Source organism: Eschrichtius robustus, chromosome 5, assembly GCF_028021215.1.
Source record: "Eschrichtius robustus isolate mEscRob2 chromosome 5, mEscRob2.pri, whole genome shotgun sequence".
Lineage (NCBI taxonomy): Eukaryota > Metazoa > Chordata > Mammalia > Artiodactyla > Eschrichtiidae > Eschrichtius > Eschrichtius robustus.
In genome coordinates, this window is record NC_090828.1 from 7,922,103 (window position 1) to 7,944,824 (window position 22,722).

The window sequence follows — 22,722 nt, forward strand, 5'->3', positions numbered from 1 at the left end:
TTACTGCCCTGGGTTTTAGGTGAACCACCAATGTCTTATATTAATCACCACTTTTATTTAAATTAGATCAAGCAGGATTCCATTTCTTAGAATCAAATTAATCCTAGGACATTTATGTAAACTCCTTCTGCATTAGGTTATCATGTCTTTAAATAAAGAAACCACAGCTTGTTTACCTTTGTATTTCTCACACAATACAGCAGTGACTTACACATATGATTAACACCTGTCTTTGTGAACTGAATTTAACTACAGAAGTAAATGACTTTGGACTTGAATAATCAGTAGCAATTATACAGGCAGAAGTTCAATAATTTTTAAGGGTAGAGTGTTGGAGCAGGGAAGAAATGCAAAAGAAAGGCACTTCGGTTAAACTTGGTATTTAGGCATGGTTTCTATGCTTTCACATTCATACCCAGAGCAAGTACTACCTTCACGCTCCGGGTCAGAACCTGGCAAAGATGAGAGAGGAAACCCAAGCGGTCACAGCACAGCATGTTCTGACTGGGAAACGGTGACCTCAGCTCCTAAAGATCAGTAACAGATAGCCAGAACAAACTAGCAAGGCGACCACCAACAGGCAACAGCTGCAGCACACACCCCTCACGAGACAGATGTCAGCTGAGAACTTCATCATGAAAACCCGCCACATTTTATTTCTTGAGATAAATTTTCTCTTTTCCACAAAGATTTTAAAAGGCTTATTTCCATAAAAGACAATTTGGAATGTCTCTATAGTAAAAAGGTAGAGAAAAAGCACAGTTTTCCGTCTAAGTATGAGAATCTTCAAACTTTTGCATTTTGAAAAATAGATGATTAATATATGGTTATTATTTTAAAATATTCTTTCTTTAGATTCAGAGAATGTCCTTGCTGCTTCAAAGGCCTGACTCCTTTTTTGATTATTGTTGTACTTTACCCACAAGAAAAGAGTTCTTGATGAAGTAAGGGAGCATCTGTTAAAAAAAGCACCTGAAGGGCCATCTGAGTAATAAGAGAAACTCATTCTGTGAAGATTTCCTGACTACACCCTTACAGCTCAAAAACTAAGGAAACAGGCCAATCAAGTATACACAATGGGATATGACAGAAAGGCAGATAAAAGACAAGGCTGGATTTCCTGCCTTGATGTGAAAGTGTTCCCTTTTCACTGCCAAGCAGAGTGTGGCGGGCACAATCACCAGGGCCAGGTGGCACAGCCATTATCGAGCCTTTTGAGTGGATGGTGAGAAACTGGCAAGCCACTGAGAAGGGCTATTTAGGGCTCAAGGGGTTGACGTCACTTTTGGATAATGAGTTAGGCTTCAAAATGATGACATTGCAATCCCACCACTTGAGAGCAAAAAAGAAAGTGCAACTGTTCCTGAGTGGCTCTGAGATCATCTAGATCAGAGTGATCTTCATATCACTGAGAAAGTGGCCCAGGACAGTATTTCTTAAATTGCATTAGGACACACAGATTTGATTTGGTTTACTTCACTAACCATAAAAGGCTAAGCAGAGAATAAACCTCATCAAAGCAGCACATTGTGGCCATCCATTCAGTGTCGGCACTCATAATCACGGAACATTCTCAGGAGGGTCCATCCTGTACAAGTTAGATGACCAACAAGCAAGTCACCAAATTAGACTAAAAGTAGTGTCAGAGCAAATTGTTCTAGCTTGTATGCCTTTATTTTCATTTCCTAAAATGAAACCTAAGCATAAACCAGACACCATCTATAATAAAGGGCTACAGATATAGCTAAAACTTAATACCACTTCTCTTTCAAAATGAATACCAATTGTAAGAAGGAAACAGGCACGGCATTTGATCAAACAGCTAGGTCCAGCAGTTTCTTCAGATTACAAGGAAATGGCTATCCATGATGCTCTCTGGCTACATAATCTATATTTAAGTTAGACTGGTTTCTGAAAGCTTCCCTAAAAACATGGTACCTTTCCCTGTTTACAGTAGGGTAATTTAATGTTTAATGCCATAAGTGAAACCTCTGAAGGATCAATACCAAAAAAGCACATCATTCAAACATACCTTTACATTCATATTTTAAAGCATGGGAGACTGAGGTCCCATGAATACCCCTGGAATTTCACACATTTTAACACTAGTGTCTGAAAGGAGGGATCTGATTGTTCGATACAATGAATTCTTTTCAAGTTCACAAGTACAAACAGGATTCATAACATAACAGGAAATAAGCAGAGGTTCAGAATGTGCTTATGTTTTATGCCAAAAACCAAAAACAAACAAAATAGGTGATTGCCTGGCAATTCAAGGAACTTATAGGTGGCCAGTTGAGGTGGTAGCTAAGGGTGATTTCTGAAGAACCACACCTAGTACGCATGTTTTAATGAAGAAATAATCATTAAAATACACACAAAAAAAAGTTTACGTAAATGCTACCTAAACCAAGCTCTGTCTGGGATCTGTGGTTTTTCTCGCCAGAGGCCACCTACCCCAGGGCAAAGTTGCTGTCTTCCCTCCAGTCCACAATGCGGCAGATGAACAGCGTGTTGGCATAATCTTTAGGCCGGGTCACAAAGTCCTGAGGACAGTCGTTGAGAGGTACATAAACTCTAGGCACCCGGTGGTCCGAGGGAGAAAACAGGGCATACTTCCTAAACAGTTCACTGTTCTTATCGGCCAAGAGTTTGAGGAAGCCAGTCGCTGCACGGGAATGTTTTTTTTCCAAGATGTAAACCACCTGAAAATACCAAAGATATAGTCAATGCTGTTTATCTGTAGGACTGGATAACAGTTGGGAGAAGTCAGTAGGATGTTATTTGGTCAACTATCTGGGTCCAGCAGTTTTTCTAAGTCTAAATGAAGTACCTCTCAGTGATGCTCTGTGACTAAGTTATCCATATTTAAGTTGCAACAACTGAAGCCAGCGAGCACATATACCCAAGGAAAACTAAGCAATACACAGATTAATTAGATGAAAGTGCTTTTAAAACCAAGACCTATGTCTCAAAGAAATATGTAAGACTCCAGCAGGGAAGTACGGCTCCAGGTGTTTGTTCTGCATTACATTTTTCTCACATGAACGATACCAGTATCTCAGGTGAACAACACAACAGTTGTTTATTTTAAAATGTTATTAAACGTAAATAACTCCTTTATTATGCCTTCAAATGCTGAAACCTTTTAACCTTCCTTCTTTCCAAGATTAAACCCAGTCTCTCATTTCACCCGGCAAAAATTCAATAGCACAAGTACGTGCTATTTCTACCAAGAGAAACACATCATCTTGGACTGACCCATCATTCAGCTCTCTCACTCTCCTGTGCCCCTCCACGGGCTTTTTCACCACATCAAGACCACTAGTGCCTTGACCCTTGCCTTCTCTCTATGTCTGTTAGCTACCTCTTAGCCTTGGGTCCTTTCCTACCTGCCAGAGACACCATGTTTCATCACTTCAAGTCCTGTTATGTATGACATCAAATGCCTCACCCCTCTTGTTGTTCCATTGCACCTACTCCAAAAATCCTCAATTCTGGAACCATTCAGCCACCACTATTCTCTAACCTTAAACACAAGTTACTGAGTCCACCAGAAAAGAAGAAAGTTATAATCATACAGATGGATACCACCACACATTAATGTTATACAACTGTTGCTAGGACCTCAAAATCTCTAAGGTGTTTTTTTAACCTGTTCCCAGTCGGCACAATGTATTCTTTTTTTCTTTTTGGCTGCGTGGGGTCTCAGTTGCGGCAGGCGGGGTCTTCGTTGAGGCGTGTGGCACAGGCTCTTCGTTGCGGCACGCGGGCTTCTCTCTAGTTGCGGCCTGCGGGTTTTTTTCTCTCTCTAGTTGTGGCGCGCTAGCTCCAGGGTATGTGGGCTCTGTAGTTTGTGGCACGCGGGCTTAGTTGCCCCACGGCACGTGGGATCTTAGTTCCCCGACCAGGGATCAAACCCACGTCCCCTGCATAGGAAGGCGGATTATTTACCACTGGACCACCAAGGAAGTCCCCAGCATAATCTATTCTTTAAGCCCCACTCTCTTGATCCTTCTTTTGGGACTCCAATTATCTGAATGCTGGATTTTTTTTTACTGTTCCATGGCTTCCTGAGGCTCTGGTCATTTTTTTTCAATGTATTTTCTCTCTGTTCGGATTGGGTAAATTCTATTGATTGGCCCTCAAGTTAACTAATTCTGTGCTGAGTCACCTCTACTCTACTAGTGAGCCCATCCAGCCAGTATTTCATTTGTTGCTGTATTTTTCAGTTCTATAATTTCCATTTAGTTCCCTTTTTATAACTTCTGTTCCCTGGCTGAGACTTTCAGTTTTCTCATTTGTTTCAAGAGAATTTTTAATTGCTGTTAAAGCATATTTATGATGGCTATTTTAAATCGCTATCAGGTAACTGCAGTGTCTTGGTGTCGGCATCAACTAACTTGGTGTTAGTTGTCGTTCCTCACTCAAGTAGTGATTTTCCTGGTTCTTGGTATAAGGTGATTTTCTAATGTATCCTGGACCTTTTGGCTATAATGTTAGCAGGTTCAAGGTCTTATTTAAATCTTGTCTTTTAGAAGGCAGTCACCCTGTCTAGGGTTAGCGTGCAGGTCCCGGACTGCTTTTGTGGGCTGTAGTTACAGTGACAATTTAGTTTTCAGAGCCTTTGCAACGCTATTTTGATATGTTTGGTTGACAAGGTACCACTGGGGCTCCCATTAGTTTCTGCTGGTACTGCTGAGGGGCTGGAAGGAACTTCCTGAGGCCTGGCCGCCTGGCTGGTCTCTCTAATGTGGATGAGGAACACATCCTAGCCCACGTCCATGCAGAGACAAAGAGACTTCTCGTTTAGGGTTTTTGGGGTAGTGGCACCCCCTTCGACGGGTGCTACCTGGCTGCTCAGCATCTCTGGGTGGGAGAGGGGCATCTCAGGCCCATGAGGATAAAGAGGTTTCCTGGACCACATACTTGTGGTAGGATCTCCCTTGCTAGTGCCACCTGGATGCCAGGTGTCTCTGGGTGGGGGAGGGGAGTTTCATACTTATGAGGACAAAGGGGCTTCCCAGGCTGGGCTGCTTGCTGCGGCAGGATCCCCCTTACTGATGTTCCCCCAGCTGTCTGTTACCTCTAGGTGGAGGAGGGGAGTCTCAGGCCCATAGGGACAAAGAGACTTCTGGGGCTCGGTCACCTCTGTGGCAGGATCCCTGTTGTCAGGGCCACCCAGATGCCTGGCATCTCTTGGTGAGGGAGAGAAGTCTCAGGTGTGGTGGGGAAGGAGAGCCCTTTTCCTGGCCACTTGCCATCAGCAGAGATCCCAGTCAATCTGTCTTATAGGTGCTGCTGGGATTGCCTGGTGCTGTTGGAGGGCCACCGGTTAGATGTGAGTGAGGAACGAGTCTGCTTGAGCCACCTTCTATTGTGGGGTTGGGATCCAGAAACCTGGGGCCTGGGTCCCCTTCTGTTGGTGGAGGGCTTGTAAAGTCCCCTGCTACTACATTGTTCTTCTAGCCCTAGAGTCCCTAACTAGTTTGCCTTCCTCTTTTCATCTTTTAGAATTCTCCTTTGGTTGGGGGCTTCCCTGGTGGCGCAGTGGTTGAGAGTCTGCCTGCCAATGCAGGGGACACGGGTTCGAGCCCTGGTCTGGGAAGATCCCACATGCCGCGGAGCAACTGGGCCCGTGAGCCACAACTACTGAGCCTGCGCGTCTGGAGCCTGTGCTCCGCAACAAGAGAGGCCGCGATAGTGAGAGGCCCGCGCACCGCGATGAAGAGTGGCCCCCCGCTTGCCGCAACTAGAGAAAGCCCTCGCCCAGAAACGAAGACCCAACACAGCCAAAAATAAATAAATAAATAAATTTAAATTAAAAAAAAAAAAAAGAATTCTCCTTTGGTTGTTTCTTATTACTGTCCAGAATTTGTAGCTGTGCTTAGGGGAGAGGAGCAAGGAGAAACGAATCTATGCCATCTTGTCTGATGCTTTTCGTTTTAACATTCGACAGAACAAGAAGTATACAAATCAGCATGACATTACTCATGATTCATGTGTTAGCTGTCACAGAAATGACTTTACCACAGTGTAAGTTTTGCCTTGCAATTTTAGACTGAATTCATTAAGAAACTATACAAAAACAAATAAACCCCAAAACCAAAAATAGCAACAGAGGGAGCACCATTGGGGGGCAGCAGCAAATTGCAGAACACAAATTCCACTGACAGAGGTTGCCTCTACTCAGCTCTGACCAAAGTCATTTAAGAATGTGGCCCACTGTTGCTGGATGTTTTGTTTTGTCAAGAGACGCCAGAAGCCTGACACTCTCTTTTTTTTTTTTTTTTTGTTTTGTATAAGCTACTAAGCCAAAAATTTTAAATATTGCACAGGTCAAGCAAAACACAAATTTGTGAGCCAGACCCAGCCCACGATCTTTCCGTTCATTATACTCTTTCACACCTATCATATTGCCTCGTATATGGTTAGTATTCAAAATGCTTATTAAAATAAAGATCTAGATAACTGAATGGGCAATTGGCAGGGGAGAGCAAAATATATGTAATATAATTTAGAAATTCCTCATGTCGATATGCAGGAGACACTCTCCTAACCAACTTGCTAGACTGAGTGGCAATGCCACATTCCCAGGTTACACGTGCTGGCGGATGCCTCTGGTAAAGGAAAACCTCATGCTATCACATACTCCATCCTTTGTCATTGTACCGCTCCTTCCACCAGGAGCTATCTGCATAGCGAGGATCAGCTGTGTTTGATCCCATATCTGAATATGTCACTAGCATATATAACTTCTTTTTAAAGATTTAATTTTATTTATTTTTGGCTGTGTTGGGTCTTCATTGCTGCGTGAGGGCTTTCTCTAGTTGTGGCAAGCGGGGGCTACTCTTTGTTGTGGTGCACGGGCTTCTCCTTGCGGTGGTTTCTCTTGTTACAGAGCGCAGGCCCTAGGCATGCGGGCTTCAGTAGTTGTGGCACACAGGCTCTAGAGCACAGGCTCAGTAGTTGTGGTGCACGGGCTTAGTTGCTCCGCGGCATGTGGGATCTTCCTGGACCAGGGCTCAAACCCATGTCCCCTGCATTGGCAGGCGGATTCTTAACCACTGCGCCACCAGGGAAGTCCTAGCATATAGAATTAAAAAATAAAATTGAACTACGTAAAAAAACAAATTGCTTTTGTTACTGGATAACTAAATTAAATACTTTGGAGAAACTAAAAAATACTTATTAAAAACTTACTTTTGAATTAGATATGGTCGTGACAACAATAAAAAAAATTGGAGCAAAAAACTAAAAATCTAGAAGGAGTCTACATTCATATTGCTTCACCAGTACCTAAATTCTCACTCCATTCATTCATTTATTGCCGTGCCACACGGCATGCAGGATCTTATTTCCCCGACCAGGGATCGAACCCGTGCCCCCTGCAGTGGAAGCGCGGAGTCTTAACCGCTAGACTGTCAGGGAAGCCCCTCTCACTCCACTTTAAATAAACCAAACTGGAAATCATAGATGCCACATTACAAGTGCAGTTTATGCAGAAAAAGATAATGCAGAACCTCAATAAACATACCCATACACAAAAAGGCCTTGGCCCTTCATCCAAAGACAGACAAATGAATATATGTTTAAAGTTATGAAAAAGATTCACTTTTTATGATTCCCTGCTTCCACTGACTTTTCTGATTAACTGACCAGCTACAGTCCTAACTGAATTGTATGAGAGGCCTCCAACAGGTAGCTCAGCTACCAGCCAGACAAGTGAAGAAAACAGGCAGAGACCTTTGCTGATCTCTGCAGCGACTTCTCTGGTAAAGCTCTTGTGTCCTGTGACATGAAGGTGTTCTCGTCTTTTGTAACTGGTGCACCAGCATCCTCTTTTCCTAATTTAAAAAAAAGAGAAAAGAAGAGGAGGAGGAATCAGGTAGACACATACCTATTAGGCATACAGACTCATGGGATTTTTAAATTCAGAGCTGCAAGGATTCTTGGATACCATTTACCCCAAACTACTCATTTTACAGAAAAGGAAACCCAGGCCCACAGTGGTTAGGTGACTTGGCTAAGGTCAATTACGTCACTAACTTGTAGTAATGCTCACACTCAGCAGGCCGCATTTTATCTATTTAACATTATTCATATGTTAGGCATCATACAAGTGGAGAGCATCAAATTATGCTGAATTAAACTAAATCGCCTATGTGTCAAAATGCCAAAATAACTAAATGTTATACACTGCCCCAGCCCACAATGAAGAATAGAGATAGGTTAACTTATTATGCACATCTGCTGAAATAAAACAAAATCAAAATAAATGTTAACTTTTAAAAGTACTTTGGTACAGCCATAACAAACAAAATGGTGGAAAATAGATTATATTTATTAAATAAACAAATAAAAAAGCCAACCCTGATTTTCCTGGCTTTTCTTAGTGACATTATATAAAGAGTAAAGTACTTAAAGTCTTTTAATGTTTAATTTCCTTTCTTAAAAAACTTATAAAATTCACATTCACCCAAGAAACTGAAACCACTAAAGAGGGAGTTAGGCTCTGGACCAGAAGTATTAAAACCACTCATGAAAAAAAGCAGCAAATTACAAACTTCTGAACATTTAATATTTTATATTTTCATGTGTTACATTAGATTTCCCCCACAAAATATTCTTATCCAACTCTACTGGAGTTTCTGGATTCTAGGGGTCACAACCAATTCATGTGGGACCCACTCCAGCTAGCTAAGAGAGACTTGTACTTATCATCATTTAGACCTTACCAAGGCCAAAATAAATAAATAAATCCTTTTCAGGACTGGCTGCCTCTTAGCAAAGGCTCAGCTAAAAGCCAACTTTACTCTGGGCGTACTCTGGAAACACTGACATGATCTGACCTACTGGGGCTTCAGAACAATCAACTGTATGCTTTTCCATCTATGCTAAAATCTACCTACCATAGTGCCCACTGAAAGCAGAATTCTGTTTTCTAAAAAGAAAAACAAATGAAAACTTTCCCATTGTCGATCACCCTCTTTATCACCCTGTAAAAGAGGGACATCATCCAAGTTCATCTTTTATTTTAGACCAAGTTCAGGATTCCAAAATCATCAGATGCTTCCAGAGCAACATCTTTTATACTCTTAGGGAGAAAAAAACCCACACAAGTTGTTGACCAGTTCCATAACATATCTTGCCAATGTGTTCTACAGAACAGGTAATTCAGGAAAGATTAGGAGGCTGGAATTACCGTGAACAAGTATACTCTACCTAGATATCTGATATCCGAGTTTCAAGTCTCAAGTCTCAAGAGCTGGCAATCAAGACAGGATAGTGAAGGTTTTTCCAAGACAGCCCAAATCCTGGGCATGCGGCTTTCTGTAACGGTCACTGATGGCTTCAGATTCCATCCCAACAACAAGCAAGTCTTCTGTTCCAAAGGTTATGCCAGGTTGCATTCAAAAAAAGAGGGCAAGCCATGCAAGTGGGCCCAATTATGATTTTCAGAGATCACACTTGAACATGACCTTTTCAGGTTCTGTGTTCATAAGGATATCCTGGCAGAAATAAGGCTTTGTTCAGACAAAGATGCACTCTAATAAATTAAACTGAAGCTTGTAGCCTTACAAGCTTGTAGCACCTTGTAGCACCACAGATACGTTCAATGAATGTGAAGAAACACACTGCCAGTTTAGAAAAGTGAATCACCTTAACAGGTTTCCAACAACTACGTCTTGCCACACCGAGTAGCAAAGTTGTCAATTTAATGAGAGAAATCTATCGCATTGTTTAATCACAAGATCATTTGTTTCTTCATTTATACCATGTGTATTTACTGAGCACTGGGCACTGAGGATTCAGTGTGAATAAAAGAAAGATGATCCCAGCCCTTATGGAACATACACTTTAATGTTGGAGTGATATTCAATAAATAAGTGCTCAATAAATATAGAATTATAAACTGTGATGAATGCTAAGAATGAAAGAACACTCCCAAGGAGGAAGAGAAGAGAACATATGATTTAGATTAAGAAGTCAGAGAAAGGCCCTGTGTGCGAGTGACACTTACGCTGAGATATGAGGATGGTGTGTGTAGGAGTTGCCCTTGGAGGATGGGGACAAAAGACCCCGAGTGGGGAATGGTACTTGGGAAGGGGTGGAGGCGGGAAGTCCTTGGCACAATCAGGAACAGAAAGACCATGCGGCTGGAGCACAGTGAGCAAGAACGGCCACGGCCACAAATGGAAACGAGAGGCAGCAGGAGTCGAGTCAGATGGGGCCGTGCAGAAGTTAAGAATCCTGAGTTTAAACCTACATACAATAGGAAGCTGGCTAAGGATTTTGTTCAAGAAAGTGACTGCCTAACTTGAGACTCGGCCAACCTAAGAGGGGATGTTGGGAGACCAGTTAAGAGCTATCGCCAAAGTCCAGACACGAGAGGATAGTGCTACAATACAGGCACTGGAGATGGAATTAATAGGATCAATTTAAGAGATATTTTGGAGTTGAACTAATAGACTTTGGTGGTAATTAGATGTGAGAGTTTAAGGATTATTAGATATAAGAAATAAAGGATTGCTTCAAGCTTTCTGACATCGGCAGCTAGGCTGATGGAGGCATTACTGGCACAGGAAAGACTAGAGAAGGCGGTGAAAATCAAGGGTTCTACTTCAGAGGTGGTTCTATTTGAGAGGCCACCTGTGAGATCTTCAAGTGATGATACTGAGTAAGCAGTTCAACATGAATATCTGGAACTCAAGAAGAGAGATCTGCACTATGGCTCTAAGTATAATTTATATGCCAAGAACTTCCATATTTATAGTTTTCCAGCCCAAGTTGCAGAGAAGAAATTCAAACCCAAGTCTCTTCAACTACTAAGTTCCTGAAGGTCTTCCACTGATACATCCTCAAGTATGAAGTAATGTGCTGTCAGTGTTAAGGAAATAAGAAAGATTCACTGAGGAAGTGAGTTGGGCTTGAAGGATATACAGATGTTTTGGAGAAAGAAAGTTGAAGGGCATTCCAGGTAAAGGCCAGCACTTGTACAATGGCCCAGAGCTGTGAAAGAGCCTGACATGGTAAAGGATTAGTAAGAGATTCATTGTAGCTACTAACAGGTTGAGGACACAAGTGTTGGGCAGGAAGGGACTGGATGGGGAAAGGAACAAAACTGGTGGGGAGGTGGGATAGGTGCTATGGCAGAGATTCTAGTTACTGCCCAATTATCTATTCTCTTCTTTCCTACTAAGCAGAACTCCGATTTTTTTTTTTTTTTTTTTAGCTAGTATTAGTTAGAAGACTACATTCCTCAGTCTTTTTGTAACTAAGCATGGCCTGTATGTCTAAGTTTTAGCCAGTAAGATGCAGGTTAAAGTGTTGTGATTTAAAGGATGGAGGCACAGCCTTCCCCTCTTCCTCCTTCTTGCTGGCTGGAATGTGGATGTGGCAGCTGGACCTCAAGCACTCATCTTGGTCCTGGAGGCTACAGGACAACAGTGCATTCTGCTGTGCAGAGCAGCACAGCAGAACTGAAGACTATGGAGCTAACCTATACACCTTGACCTGCCTACCTCTGTTCTTCTTTTCTGTGAGATAGAAATAAACTTTCTTGTTTAAGCCATTGATATTTTAGGATTTAATGCCACTCTCAGCAGAACATACTTCCTAACACACAGGTCCAGACAGTGAAACTGATAAGCCTGGATACTATCCTACAAAGCACTATAAAGGCCAGGGACACATACATTTTAGAGCTATGAATTTGGTAGCGTTCCAGAGTGGAGAGACAATAGTAGCAGAGAGCTTAGGAAGCTGGGGTTACAGTCTAGATGAGACGCAATCAGAATCTAAATTAAGACAGTGGCAGTGACAGTGAACAGAGGCAAGATTTGAGAGAGATTTATGAGAAGGATGCTGCAAAGTGCGTCTCCATCACTATGAATGACTTAGTACAAAAAAGGGGCTTAAGTTAAAAGAGCTTTTGATTGACTATCAGGGAAAATGCTTTCACAGAACGATGAAACTCCCTGATGAATTACTAGAAGAGGGCAGAGCTGCCGGCAGTCCTCAACGAAGGAAAAGGTTATGTTTCCCCACAGCCTTCAGTCTGCCGTACTGAAGGCAGAGCCGGCCCCATGCATTCTGTGGCCCCTTCCAGTTAAAAATGTCCAGAAACTAGTGACTACCAAAATTCTTCATCTAAAAAACAGAATTTTCTAAAAACTGGACACACTACAAATACAAGCAACTGCTCACTATATTCTCCAAAAAAAACACTCTAGGAGGGAAAATCCAGTAAAATCCTAATCTCTTTATACAGATTACCTGAAACTTCTATTTTAAACATTCAAAAAGTAAAACACCATGGTTTGCTGGAGTTGGCATTGCCACTTCCTTAAAAATGATTCTGATTTGGCCTTCTCATACACAAACAATGGACTGACAAGGCTGATGATTCTTAACACTTGACAAATTCATCAGGTTTTCAGATGATTAGACTGTGATACTAAGTAAAGGCAATGTGAAGAAAAAAGCAAGGAATTGGGCAAAAAGGTGTTTCAATCTTTCCAATTAAAAGAGTGACAAACTCTGACAAATCCAAGCTTTCTCATCTCTGAATGAAGGGTCACAGAAATTTACAATTTCCACCAAGAACTCAGTGAAAACTGTAATATAAATTGGTCCATGAAAACAATTCCCCTCAGATCTCTCAAAATCAACCAACGAGGAAAAGTTACTTTCTGGGCCCCTCTCCCCAGTGAAATGTAGGCATGACAACACAAGTCCTCATAGGGCAAGGTAACATTCATGTTAGAATAATTTTCTGGATGTCCCTGGTGGCACAGTGGCTAAGAATCCGCCTACCAATGCAGGGGACACGGGTTTGAGCCCTGGTCCAAGAAGATCCCACATGCCGCCGAGCAACCAAGCCCGTGTGCCACAACTACTGAGCCTGTGCTCCAGAACCCTCAAGCCGCAACTACTGAGCCCGCACGCCACAACCAGTGAAGACCGAGTGCCTAGAGCCCGTGCTTTGCAACAAGAGAAGCCACCACAATGAGAAGCATGCGCACCACAACTAAGAGTAGCCCCTGCTCACCACAACCAGGGAAAGCCCGGGCGCAGCAACGAAGACCCAACGCAGCCAAAAATAAAATTAATTAATTAATTAATTTTTTAAAAAATAAGGAAACAGTCTCCTGTGACTATGAAAAACAAACAAACAAAGAATCATTTTCTGTGCTGCAAGTTTGCCAGTCCAAGCAAATCTCTCACCCTGAAATAAAGCTACTGCAATTGTACGGTGCCACAGAACGTTCACAGTGTGTTCACATACATCACCTCATTTGATCCACACCATAACTTCATACAACAGGTACAGTGGATATTGTTATTCCAGTTTCACCAAGGAAATGGAAGTACTGAAGGGGTAGAGCCAGCCGAAGACATCATTCAGGGATCCTGGTGCTAACTGTGGCAGCCTGTTTTCCACACAAGCAAGAATCAGAGCATCATGGGAAGAGCCATGAAAACCTACATCAAGATATTGCTTAAGTGGCCGTGGGACTCCCTGAAATGCTGGCGTCAACTCAATGAAGGTTCTGAATATCTGTGGAGTGTCAGGCACTACAAATGACCCTGGCTCTGTCCTCCGAAACTCGTGTACTAGAAATGAAACAAAATGCAAACAAATACTGAAGTACATGGAGTTGGTGACTGCTGGCAAGCAGTGTGCCCAGAGGCAGTGAGAAGGGAGCCAGGGAGTTTGACAGTGAACCCCCGAGCTAAAATGGGAAGGCTGAGTCGGAGCTGGCTAGATGGATGGGCATGGAGAGCATTCCAGAAAGGAAGACCATGTGTAAGGCACATAATCAAGAGTAAAATGAGAAGGACAAAGGTTCTCTGTGTCTAAACATGTTGCAGGGACCAGACCACGAAAGGCCTCACATGACATGCTGAAGAGCATGTATTTTACGTTTTAGGGATGGAAAGCCACTGAAAAATATGAGAATAACATAATCAGAATTATACTTGATGAGGAGCCAAGGGTCAGTCTATTGCTCCTTTGAAGATAATCTGTCTTTTTCTCTAGCTGCTTTTAAGATTTTCCCTTTGGTTTTCTGTAGTTTCATCTTGATGTATCTAAGTTTGGATTTTTTTTTTTTTTTAATTCTACTTACAATCATTGGTTGTAAATCTGTGGTTTGGTATCTCAACTGTTATGGAAAATCTCAGCCATTATCTTTAAATTTCACCTTTGCTCATTTTCTCTCTCATCTCCTTTCTAGGTCTCTAATTAAACTTATTTAGACCTCACTCTATTCTCTCTGTCTCTTACCCTCTCCCTCTGCATTTTCTATTTGTCTCTCCATGCTATACTCTGGATAATTTTTTCTGACCGTCTTCCAGTTTGTTAATTTTCTCTTCAGCTTTATTCAATCTTCTGTTAAATGTATCCATTGAGGTTCTTCTCTTTAAAATATTTAATCAAATATATACTTTTCCTCATCCACTGAGTTTTAAATTTCATTACTGTTATGTTTCTTTCTAGAAGTTTTATTTGATTCCTTTTTTAATTTGCTATGTCACATTTCATAGTTTCTTATTCTTTGCAGATATCTTCAAGTTTATCTTTTATTTCTTTAAACACAGTAGTTTTTTACAGATGGTAATGATTCCAATATCTGATGACGTTTATGAAGGGCTGTTTCTGTTGTCTGTGGCTGCTGATGACTCTTGCCCTTGGAGTATGGTTTCCTTGGGTGCCTGGTTATATTTACATGCTGGTTACTGAATAATCTGAGGCCTAGGCAGAAGAAACCTTGCTTCTGAAAGAATTTCCACTTGATTTTGCCATACACCCAGAGGCACAACCAGCCCATAAACCAATTCAAGACTTGAGATTCCTTGGTTGAGCCAGTCAGCTTGAACCCGGGCTGCAATTCCACAAGAGAGCTGGTATGTTTCAGGTCCACCCTCACCGTGATAATGCAGTCCTTTGGGGTCCCAGCTTCTTGTGAGAAATCTGGGCTTTATTTCTGTCCCCCACAACCGCTGGTCAAACCTGCACTCTTGCATGGGTTTTCCACCCCAATTTTAACCTGGTAATGCCTGTGAGCTCTTTGATGCTTTAAGAAGAAGGCTGGGTTTGGTTTGGTTTTTGTATTTTACCTAAATAATATTTTTGGTTGTTTCAGTAGGAGGGTGCATGTCTGAATAAAAGTTCACCATTACTATCAACAGAAAGTCACTAGAGTTTGTATTTCAGAAATATTTTCCAGGTGGCAGTGTAGAGCCTAGTGAGTAGTGACAGGAGTTAAGAACAGGAGAGGGGCAGTGGTGATCTGTGCAGGAAACACAACAAGGAAGCTACTGTGATAATGCCCAATGTTACATTAAGCAAAAGCACAAGGGGTGGAGAGAAGAGACAGGTATTCTCACATTTCTTTTTCTCAGCAACCCCATGAGGGAAGCATTACTATTCTGGTTCTTATAGCAATCAGCAGTTCAAAGAGGTAAAGTAATTTATCCCAGGGTTCATCCAAGGAGATGGTTAGTAGAGATGGCATCAGAACCCACTATGACTCCAATTCCAAACTCTTCTTACCACAGTATGATGAGATCTGGAAGAAAGACAGGTGCATGTGGGTGGGTTCCAATGAGGATGGGAGGGTTGCCAAAATTTTTTTAGTTCACTTAAAGACATAGAAGGATTTTAAATTTTAGAAGATGCCAAGTGATAAACAGCTCTCTAAATAACTTCACTGCTTCCACCCACAGAAATGACAGAGTAGTTAAAAGCATGAGCTTTGGGACTTCCCTGGTGGCGCAGTGGTTAAGAATCCGCCTGCCAGTTCAGGGGACACGGGTTCGAGCCCTGGTCCGGGAAGATCCTACATGCCGCTGAGCAACTAAGCCCGTGCGCCACAACTACTGAGCCTGCGCTCTAGAGCCCCCGAGCCACAACTACTGAAGCCTGTGTGCCTAGGGCCCGTGCTCTGCAACAAGAGAAGCCACTGTGATGAGAAGCCCACACACCGTAATGAAGAGCAGCCCCCGCTCGCCGCAACTAGAGAAAAGCCAGTGCACAGCAACAAAGGCCCAACGCAGCCAAAAATTAATTATTTTTAAAAAGTCATGAAACTTTCAAAAAAAAAAAAAAGCATGAGCTTTGGAGTCACAAGACCTAAATTCAAACCTAGGTCCTGCGATCTTGAACTTGTGGCTTTGAACAAGTGACTCCCTCTCTCAATTTCCTCCTTTGGAAATCAGGAATAGTATACATGAGTTATGTTTACACGGAGTGCCCCGGCACAAAGTACATTAACAAAAATTGTTAGATATTACTACTCATGTTGTTGTCATGGTTATTATCATTAGCTCTTGGTAGTCAGTTTTGAGTGAATCCAACCCTGTTAGCCTGGACACAACTGACTGGAAAGGACTGGTACACAGGGATGGCAACATTATAAAATGGGTCGCATTTCCTCATCTGTAAAATGTAACCCATCTTATAGAGTTAGTGGGAAGATTAGATGAAGTTAACGTGTGCAAAAGTGCCACAGTGGCTAGAACACGGCAAGCACTCCATAACTGCTATATAATATATATTTAGATTGCATGTGCTTCTCTGTATGCTTGGCGAATTCTGTGCAAAGTAAGGAGGGAGAAGAGATGGTGCCACACAGGCAGGCAGAGGCCAGGTCAACGTTACGAAGTTTGAATTTATCCCAAAGGCAATGGAGAGCTATGGAAGAAAGCAGGCAGGGGACTAATAATGGCTTATGGTTTAACAAGTTCACACTGGTTGCTATATGGGGAACAGATTTAGAAGTGAAACCAGAGGCAGAAAGGTCAGTCAGCAGGTTACCGCAATAAATCAAACTAGTGGCAGAGGGAATGGAGGGTTCTAGATAGAGAGGTATTTATTATAAAAGGCAAAACTGACAAGATTATTCAGATGCTAGTTGGGAACTAGAGGCTGGGGAAGTTACAGGGGTAGAGTAAGGAATGGGAAAAACTGCCTAATTTCCTTATAACAGATGTTCTCAAAGTGTAGTCCCCTGACCAGCAACATCAGCATTACCTGGGACTCCGAGAAATGCAAATTCTCAGACCCCCACCCCAGACCTACTGCCTCAGAACCTCTGGGGATGGGGCCCAGCCATCTGAACACACTTTCCAGGGGACTCTGACGCCCACTAAAGTGAAGAGCCACTGCTCTAGACAAATGAGCCATGACCTGCTATAGGAAGAGCACCTTCAGGCAATCGGGAGGGGAATATAAGTTCAGTCGGACTTAGCGAGTTTGAGGTGTTGGATATTACATCTGATGCTTAAGAGAGAGTTTTGGGCTGGAGACAGAAATGAGCATGTCGTGTGCGTACAGAGGACAAATGAACAAGTAGACTGGTTCCCTCGGAGATGGTTCAGAATCAGAAGGGAAGACAGCCTAGGATAGAGCAGTGAGGAACAACATTATTTAAGAAAGCGCAAGTAGAAAAGTTTGCAAAAGAAACTGAGGTGTGATCAGAAAGGCAGCAGAATAATCAGCCTAATGTGAAGTCAGAGAAGCCAAAGAAAGCATGCGTTACAGTAAGAAAGGTATGGTCAGCAGTGTAGACTTAGTGACAAGGTCACAGGAGGAAATGGAGTGAAGCAGAACGCCGTGTGCGGGGGAACTGACTGCGGAGACGAGGGTGTGTACCAGGCTCCGGAAGGCTGGCTGTGAAGGCGGGGTACAGCACAGGGTGGAAGCTGCAGGGGGAGAAAGAAATCACACATGGTTTCTTGTATTTTTTTAAGATAAGAGAAGCCTGAACAGTTAATTGCTGATAGGAAAGAATCACTAAAGAAGGTGTGGTTGAAGAGGGCACAACAAAGAAAGGGAGGGGACCCTGGGCAGGAAGGGAGGGGACCCAGAACCCAGAAGGAAGGATTAACCTCAGGCAGAAGGTCAGAGAGATGCCAACTTCACTGTATCAAAATAAATGGAGGAGGGAAGGAGTCTAGACACAAGCCATTCCTAAGTAGAAAGCTGAGGGGGTTCCACAGGGGAAGGGGGCGGGCAACAGCTCTGGTTTTTTGAAACGTAGAAGCCAATTCATCTGTTGAAAAGTGCTAGAGAGGTGGGGGATACCTAATATATTCAGCGCTGGGTTCCACAGTCCCAGGGGAGGATCACATGCGAATGGCTTCCCAAAACAGTGGCCCTGAGCACGCCAGGCGCTGCACTCTTATGCATTCAAAATATTAATAGTAAAACATTTACAAAATAGTAACTAGTTATTGAGCACCTATGGCACACACCTGGCACTGTGTTAGATGATTCATATGCACTGCCAAATTTAATATTCTCCAATAATCCAATGAGGTAGGCAAGTATTATCATGCCAATTTTAGAGATGAGGCTCAAAAAGATCATTTAGGAAATGAGGCTCACGAACATCAAATAACATGCTTGCTCATGGATACCAGCTAGGAAATGACAAGGGCAGGATTCAAACCTAAGTCTCATCCTCTTCCCATGATGCCACACAGCCTTCAGGATTTGAACAGGATTAATGGAAGTGAGAATGGAAAAGAAAACATGATTTTTGAGAGATGTGCCTGAATGATAAGATACTGGGAGAAGTCAATCAACTCTTGGGCCCATTTTGAGTTTGGGGTGACAATGGGATATAAGTATGATCACGTCCTTTACCCAAGCTGGAGATATGGTTCTACATCTTGGGGCAGAGATTGGGAATATCAATTAGATGATAACAATGAAAACACTGTCTGAAAGTAGACAGATGTGTATAGACTGGGGAAAGAAGGACTTCATATAAGAGTAACAGAATAAATAAATGAATGAAAAGAAAGCTAATACTCAAGCATTAAAAGGAAAAAAATCCCTTCACTACCCAAATTTCCTTCCTTGTTCTAATTTACAGACTGGTGAGAGATGAAGAACAGGGGGACTCATGTGTCAGAACTTGGTCACCCTTCTCCCCAGGCTGACCATGAAGATACCTTCAGGTTCCTGAGTTGAAGCTGTGCCTTGGATAGAGTGATTTTCGTGCCCAAACCTGAGTCCTTCACAGGGTCTTCTCAGATGGGGCTTCGCACTGATTCACATTCCCAGCTGTTAACTGTATTAATTACATCATCAACACTGCTTTTCTCTGAGCACTCTCTGCTCCAAATCTTTCTCTTGCCCAGGAGAAACCACTTTTAAATTTCTCTCTACTAAAGCTTTAATTGGCTTTTAGCTTCATGGCTCCCAAAAGACCCAAAATGTAGGCCCACATACTTATGTGCTCCCATCTGTAGCTGGCTTTAACTTACTAATTCTGCATCTTTCCCAACAGATGAATGACTCCTCCAAGTTTAAGTTGACTTCCATCTGAGTTTTTCTTAAAGGGAACAAGCTTGACCTGTTATTGTGACATGATCATTTCAACACCAGAAGCACAGTGTTTACTAAAATCTGACTAGTGTTTCTTTACCTGTCTTCTAAAGGCTAGCTATCCATCAAAACTTCAAGAAATGAAAAAGGTGCTGAGCTATCATAGAGGGTTAAGTAGAGACTGGCCTCCCCACCCCCAAGCATGGGAAGCTAAAGTAAATGAGTTTTGTTCTGTTTTGAGCCTGTGATCCACATATATCAAACATATATCTCTCTCATGTTCTAAGTCTCTTAAAGCACATGTGATATTTCATCCTATTGAACATTTCCAACAGGGATAATAAGATCCAGCCCACTGCTTGGGCAAAAGGGAAAGTATTAAAATGCTGCTTCTAAAGAGTCAGTCCTCTTTATCAATTCAGTTCCTATTACCTAAAAATAGGACTCCAAAATGATCATTACCAGGCAAATGAAAACAGGTAGGTTAAAGAAGAAAAAATTCTTATAGGCTGCATCATTTCTGAGACCCAGCAAGCCCCCTAGGAAACAGAACAATACACCACTCAAAAATAGCTAATGTTTGAAGCATCTTTAATGGAAAATTGCTTCTCCTTAATAAGGTAACAACCTCTAGCTCTAAGTGCAAATCAGGCAGATCACTCCAGCCAGGTTATATAGACATGGATGAGTCATTGCTTTTGATGCCAAACTGACGAATCTGAAGGTTTTATAATGGATCCTATGTGGCTGCTGTGGAGAAAAAGGATTCAGGTGTTAAACAGGAAAGCAACTAGTTTGGTTCTTCCTCAGTTTCAAAGAAGGAAAGGAAGGGTAATCTTTTGCAGAACATTTGCTGAGTACAAGACTGTTCTGGGGGTTGAAAGTAGATGAAAGATGAGCAAAAACAGTTATATGAGGGAAATAAAGAAAATATTCAACCATAATAATATCAGTCACGGAATGTGAACTGAAAAAAGAAACAAGTACCTAGTAAGAAGAGTCACGGAAAGGAAAGATCACACATCTAGTTGGAAGAAATAAGTACAGGCTCGTGGGGAAAACACCCTGTGGTTGAGCGGACTCTAAGACGGCCCCCAGTGATCCTCACAGCTCCCGCTCTCACACCGTGCTATAGCCCCCCTCCCTCTGAGTGTGGGCAGGACCTAACGACTTGCTTCTAATCAACAAAATATGGCCAACGTGACAGGATGTCACTTCCATGATTACGTTCCATAAGACTGTAACTTCCACCTTGAAAACAGACTCTCTCCCTTGCTGGATCTGATGAAGCCAGCTGCCATACAGAGAGGCCCACACCAGCAGCCAGCAAGGAAGTGAGGTCCTCAGTCCAAAAGCCCGCAAGGAACTGAATCTAGCCAACAACCATATAAACTTGGAAGAACACCCTTCCCCAGTAGAGCCTTCAGATGGCTGACACCTTGATTGCAACCTTCTGAGAAACCCTGAAGCAGAGGACCACGCTGGGCCACGCCCAGATTCCTGACTAAAGGGGAACCTTGTTTCCTCTACTCATAACACTTAGGATACAAAATGTATGGGTTTTTCACACCAAGCAATTCTGCAAGTCTCTGTGGACACCACCGGGTGTCCGACAATTTAAGTCAATTCTGATACTAACTACCTGCAGTGAGTACAGACCTCACAGATTAAGGGCTCAGTCCCATGAGACTGCTTGCCCCCACCCCCCCACTTCAGACCCCAAATGCAAGTAGTGGGCCTCCAGATTACCTACACTCTGTCTGAGTTGGCTGCAAATTGAGGGGGTTCCCACGACCCCATCCTTAGGTTTGATAATCTGTCATAACAGTTCACAGAACTCAGGGCAGCATTTAACTTACATTTACTGGTTTAGTATAAAGGATATCATAAAGGATATAGCCAAGGAGGTACATAGGAGGCCCAGAGGATCCTGAGCACAGGAGCTTCTGTCCCCATGGAGTCGAGGGGTGCACCACCCTCTCAGCACATGGATGTATTCACCAAGCTAGAAGCTCTCCAAACCCTATAGTTCAGAAATTTTTATGGAGGCTTCATCATGTAGGCATGATCAAATATTAACTCAATGTTCAGCCTCTCTCCACTCCCTGAAGGATGGGGGTGGGGCTGAAAATGTCAAGCTTCTAACCATAGCCTGAAATGATTAGAATCATTTCATGACCAACCCCATCCGGAAGCTATCCAGGAGTCCACCAAGAGTTGCCTCATAGAACAATGGATGCTCCTATCACCATCATCACTCAGGAAATGACAAGGGTTTTAGAAGCTCTGTGTCAAGGAACCAGGGTCAAAGACCACGTATTAGAACAAAAGATGCTCCTAGCATCGCTATCACTCAGGAAATTCAAAGGTCTTTAGGAGCTCTGTGTCAGGAAGCAGGGGCAGAAGCCAAATATATATTTCTTATTATGTTCTACTGACCCACAGAAAATGTGAGATAGTAAACGTGTTGTTTTAAGTCTGTGGCAAATTTGTTACACAGCGATAAATAATTAATACACATTTAAAATGACAGTTGACATTTGAAGGTTAGAGGAATTTTCACAGGAGGAGACAGGGAATTAGGCAGCATTCATGGCAGAAAAGAGGAGGCACAGAGACACAAAGGCAGAAGAGGGAAGTGAGTGCTTAGGAACAATACAAGGCCTGGTTTGTTTGGATGTGAGGTCTGAGTGGGCAGGTGCAAGAACATAGGCTGGGGGCTTCCCTGGTGGCGCAGTGGTTAAGAATCCGCCTGCCAAGGCAGGCAACAGGGGTTCGAGTCCTGGTCCAGGAAGATCCCACATGCCACAGAGCAACTAAGCCTGTGCGCCACAACTACTGAGCCTGCGCTCTAGAGCTCACAAGCCACAACTACTGAAGTCCACACGCCTAGAGCCCATGCTCTGCAACAAGAGAAGCCACTGCAATGAGAAGCCCACGCACCGCAACGAAGAGCAGCCCTGGCTCACTGCAACTAGAGAAAGCCCGTGCACAGCAATGAAGACCCAACACAGCCAAAAATAAAATAAATAAATAAATTTATTTTTTAAAAAAAGAACATAGGCTGGAGAGACAGGCAGGAGACCCCTGGTGGACAAGGACTGCCAAAAAGAGCCATTAGAGCTCATCACTGACATCATGCGGTCTGAGAACCTCTGTAGGAAGATTCATTCGACACTTCTTGCTTCAAGAGGCGACAGGCTTCAAAAAATGATTTGGAAAATGCCCATAACTAAATGTATACTTTATTCTTTTTAAGGTACTTTCCCTTCCATTACCTCATTTGATTTATGCAAGGACCTGTGAAGAAGTCAAGGCAGGTATTTATTATGAAGTTGTTTTTGTTTTTGTTTTTTTTACAAATAAGGAAAATGAAG

General features: G+C 42.7%; 1 protein-coding gene across 7 annotated transcripts in view; it reads right to left on the reverse strand.

Annotated features, from left to right (window-relative positions):
* The window catches only part of DIS3L2 (DIS3 like 3'-5' exoribonuclease 2), a 389,397-nt gene that overhangs the window by 211,945 nt on the left and 154,730 nt on the right, over positions 1–22,722 (reverse strand). For all 7 annotated transcript variants that reach the window (XR_011074112.1, XM_068544210.1, XM_068544212.1 and 4 more), the window contains 2 exons: positions 7,747–7,847; positions 2,458–2,705 (listed from right to left, as the gene is read on the reverse strand). Coding sequence is in view for 6 of the 7 variants with exons in the window: in XM_068544210.1 (XP_068400311.1) it covers positions 2,458–2,705; positions 7,747–7,847 (349 nt within the window). In the remaining variant the exon portion in view is untranslated. The remainder of the gene's footprint in view (positions 1–2,457; positions 2,706–7,746; positions 7,848–22,722) is intronic.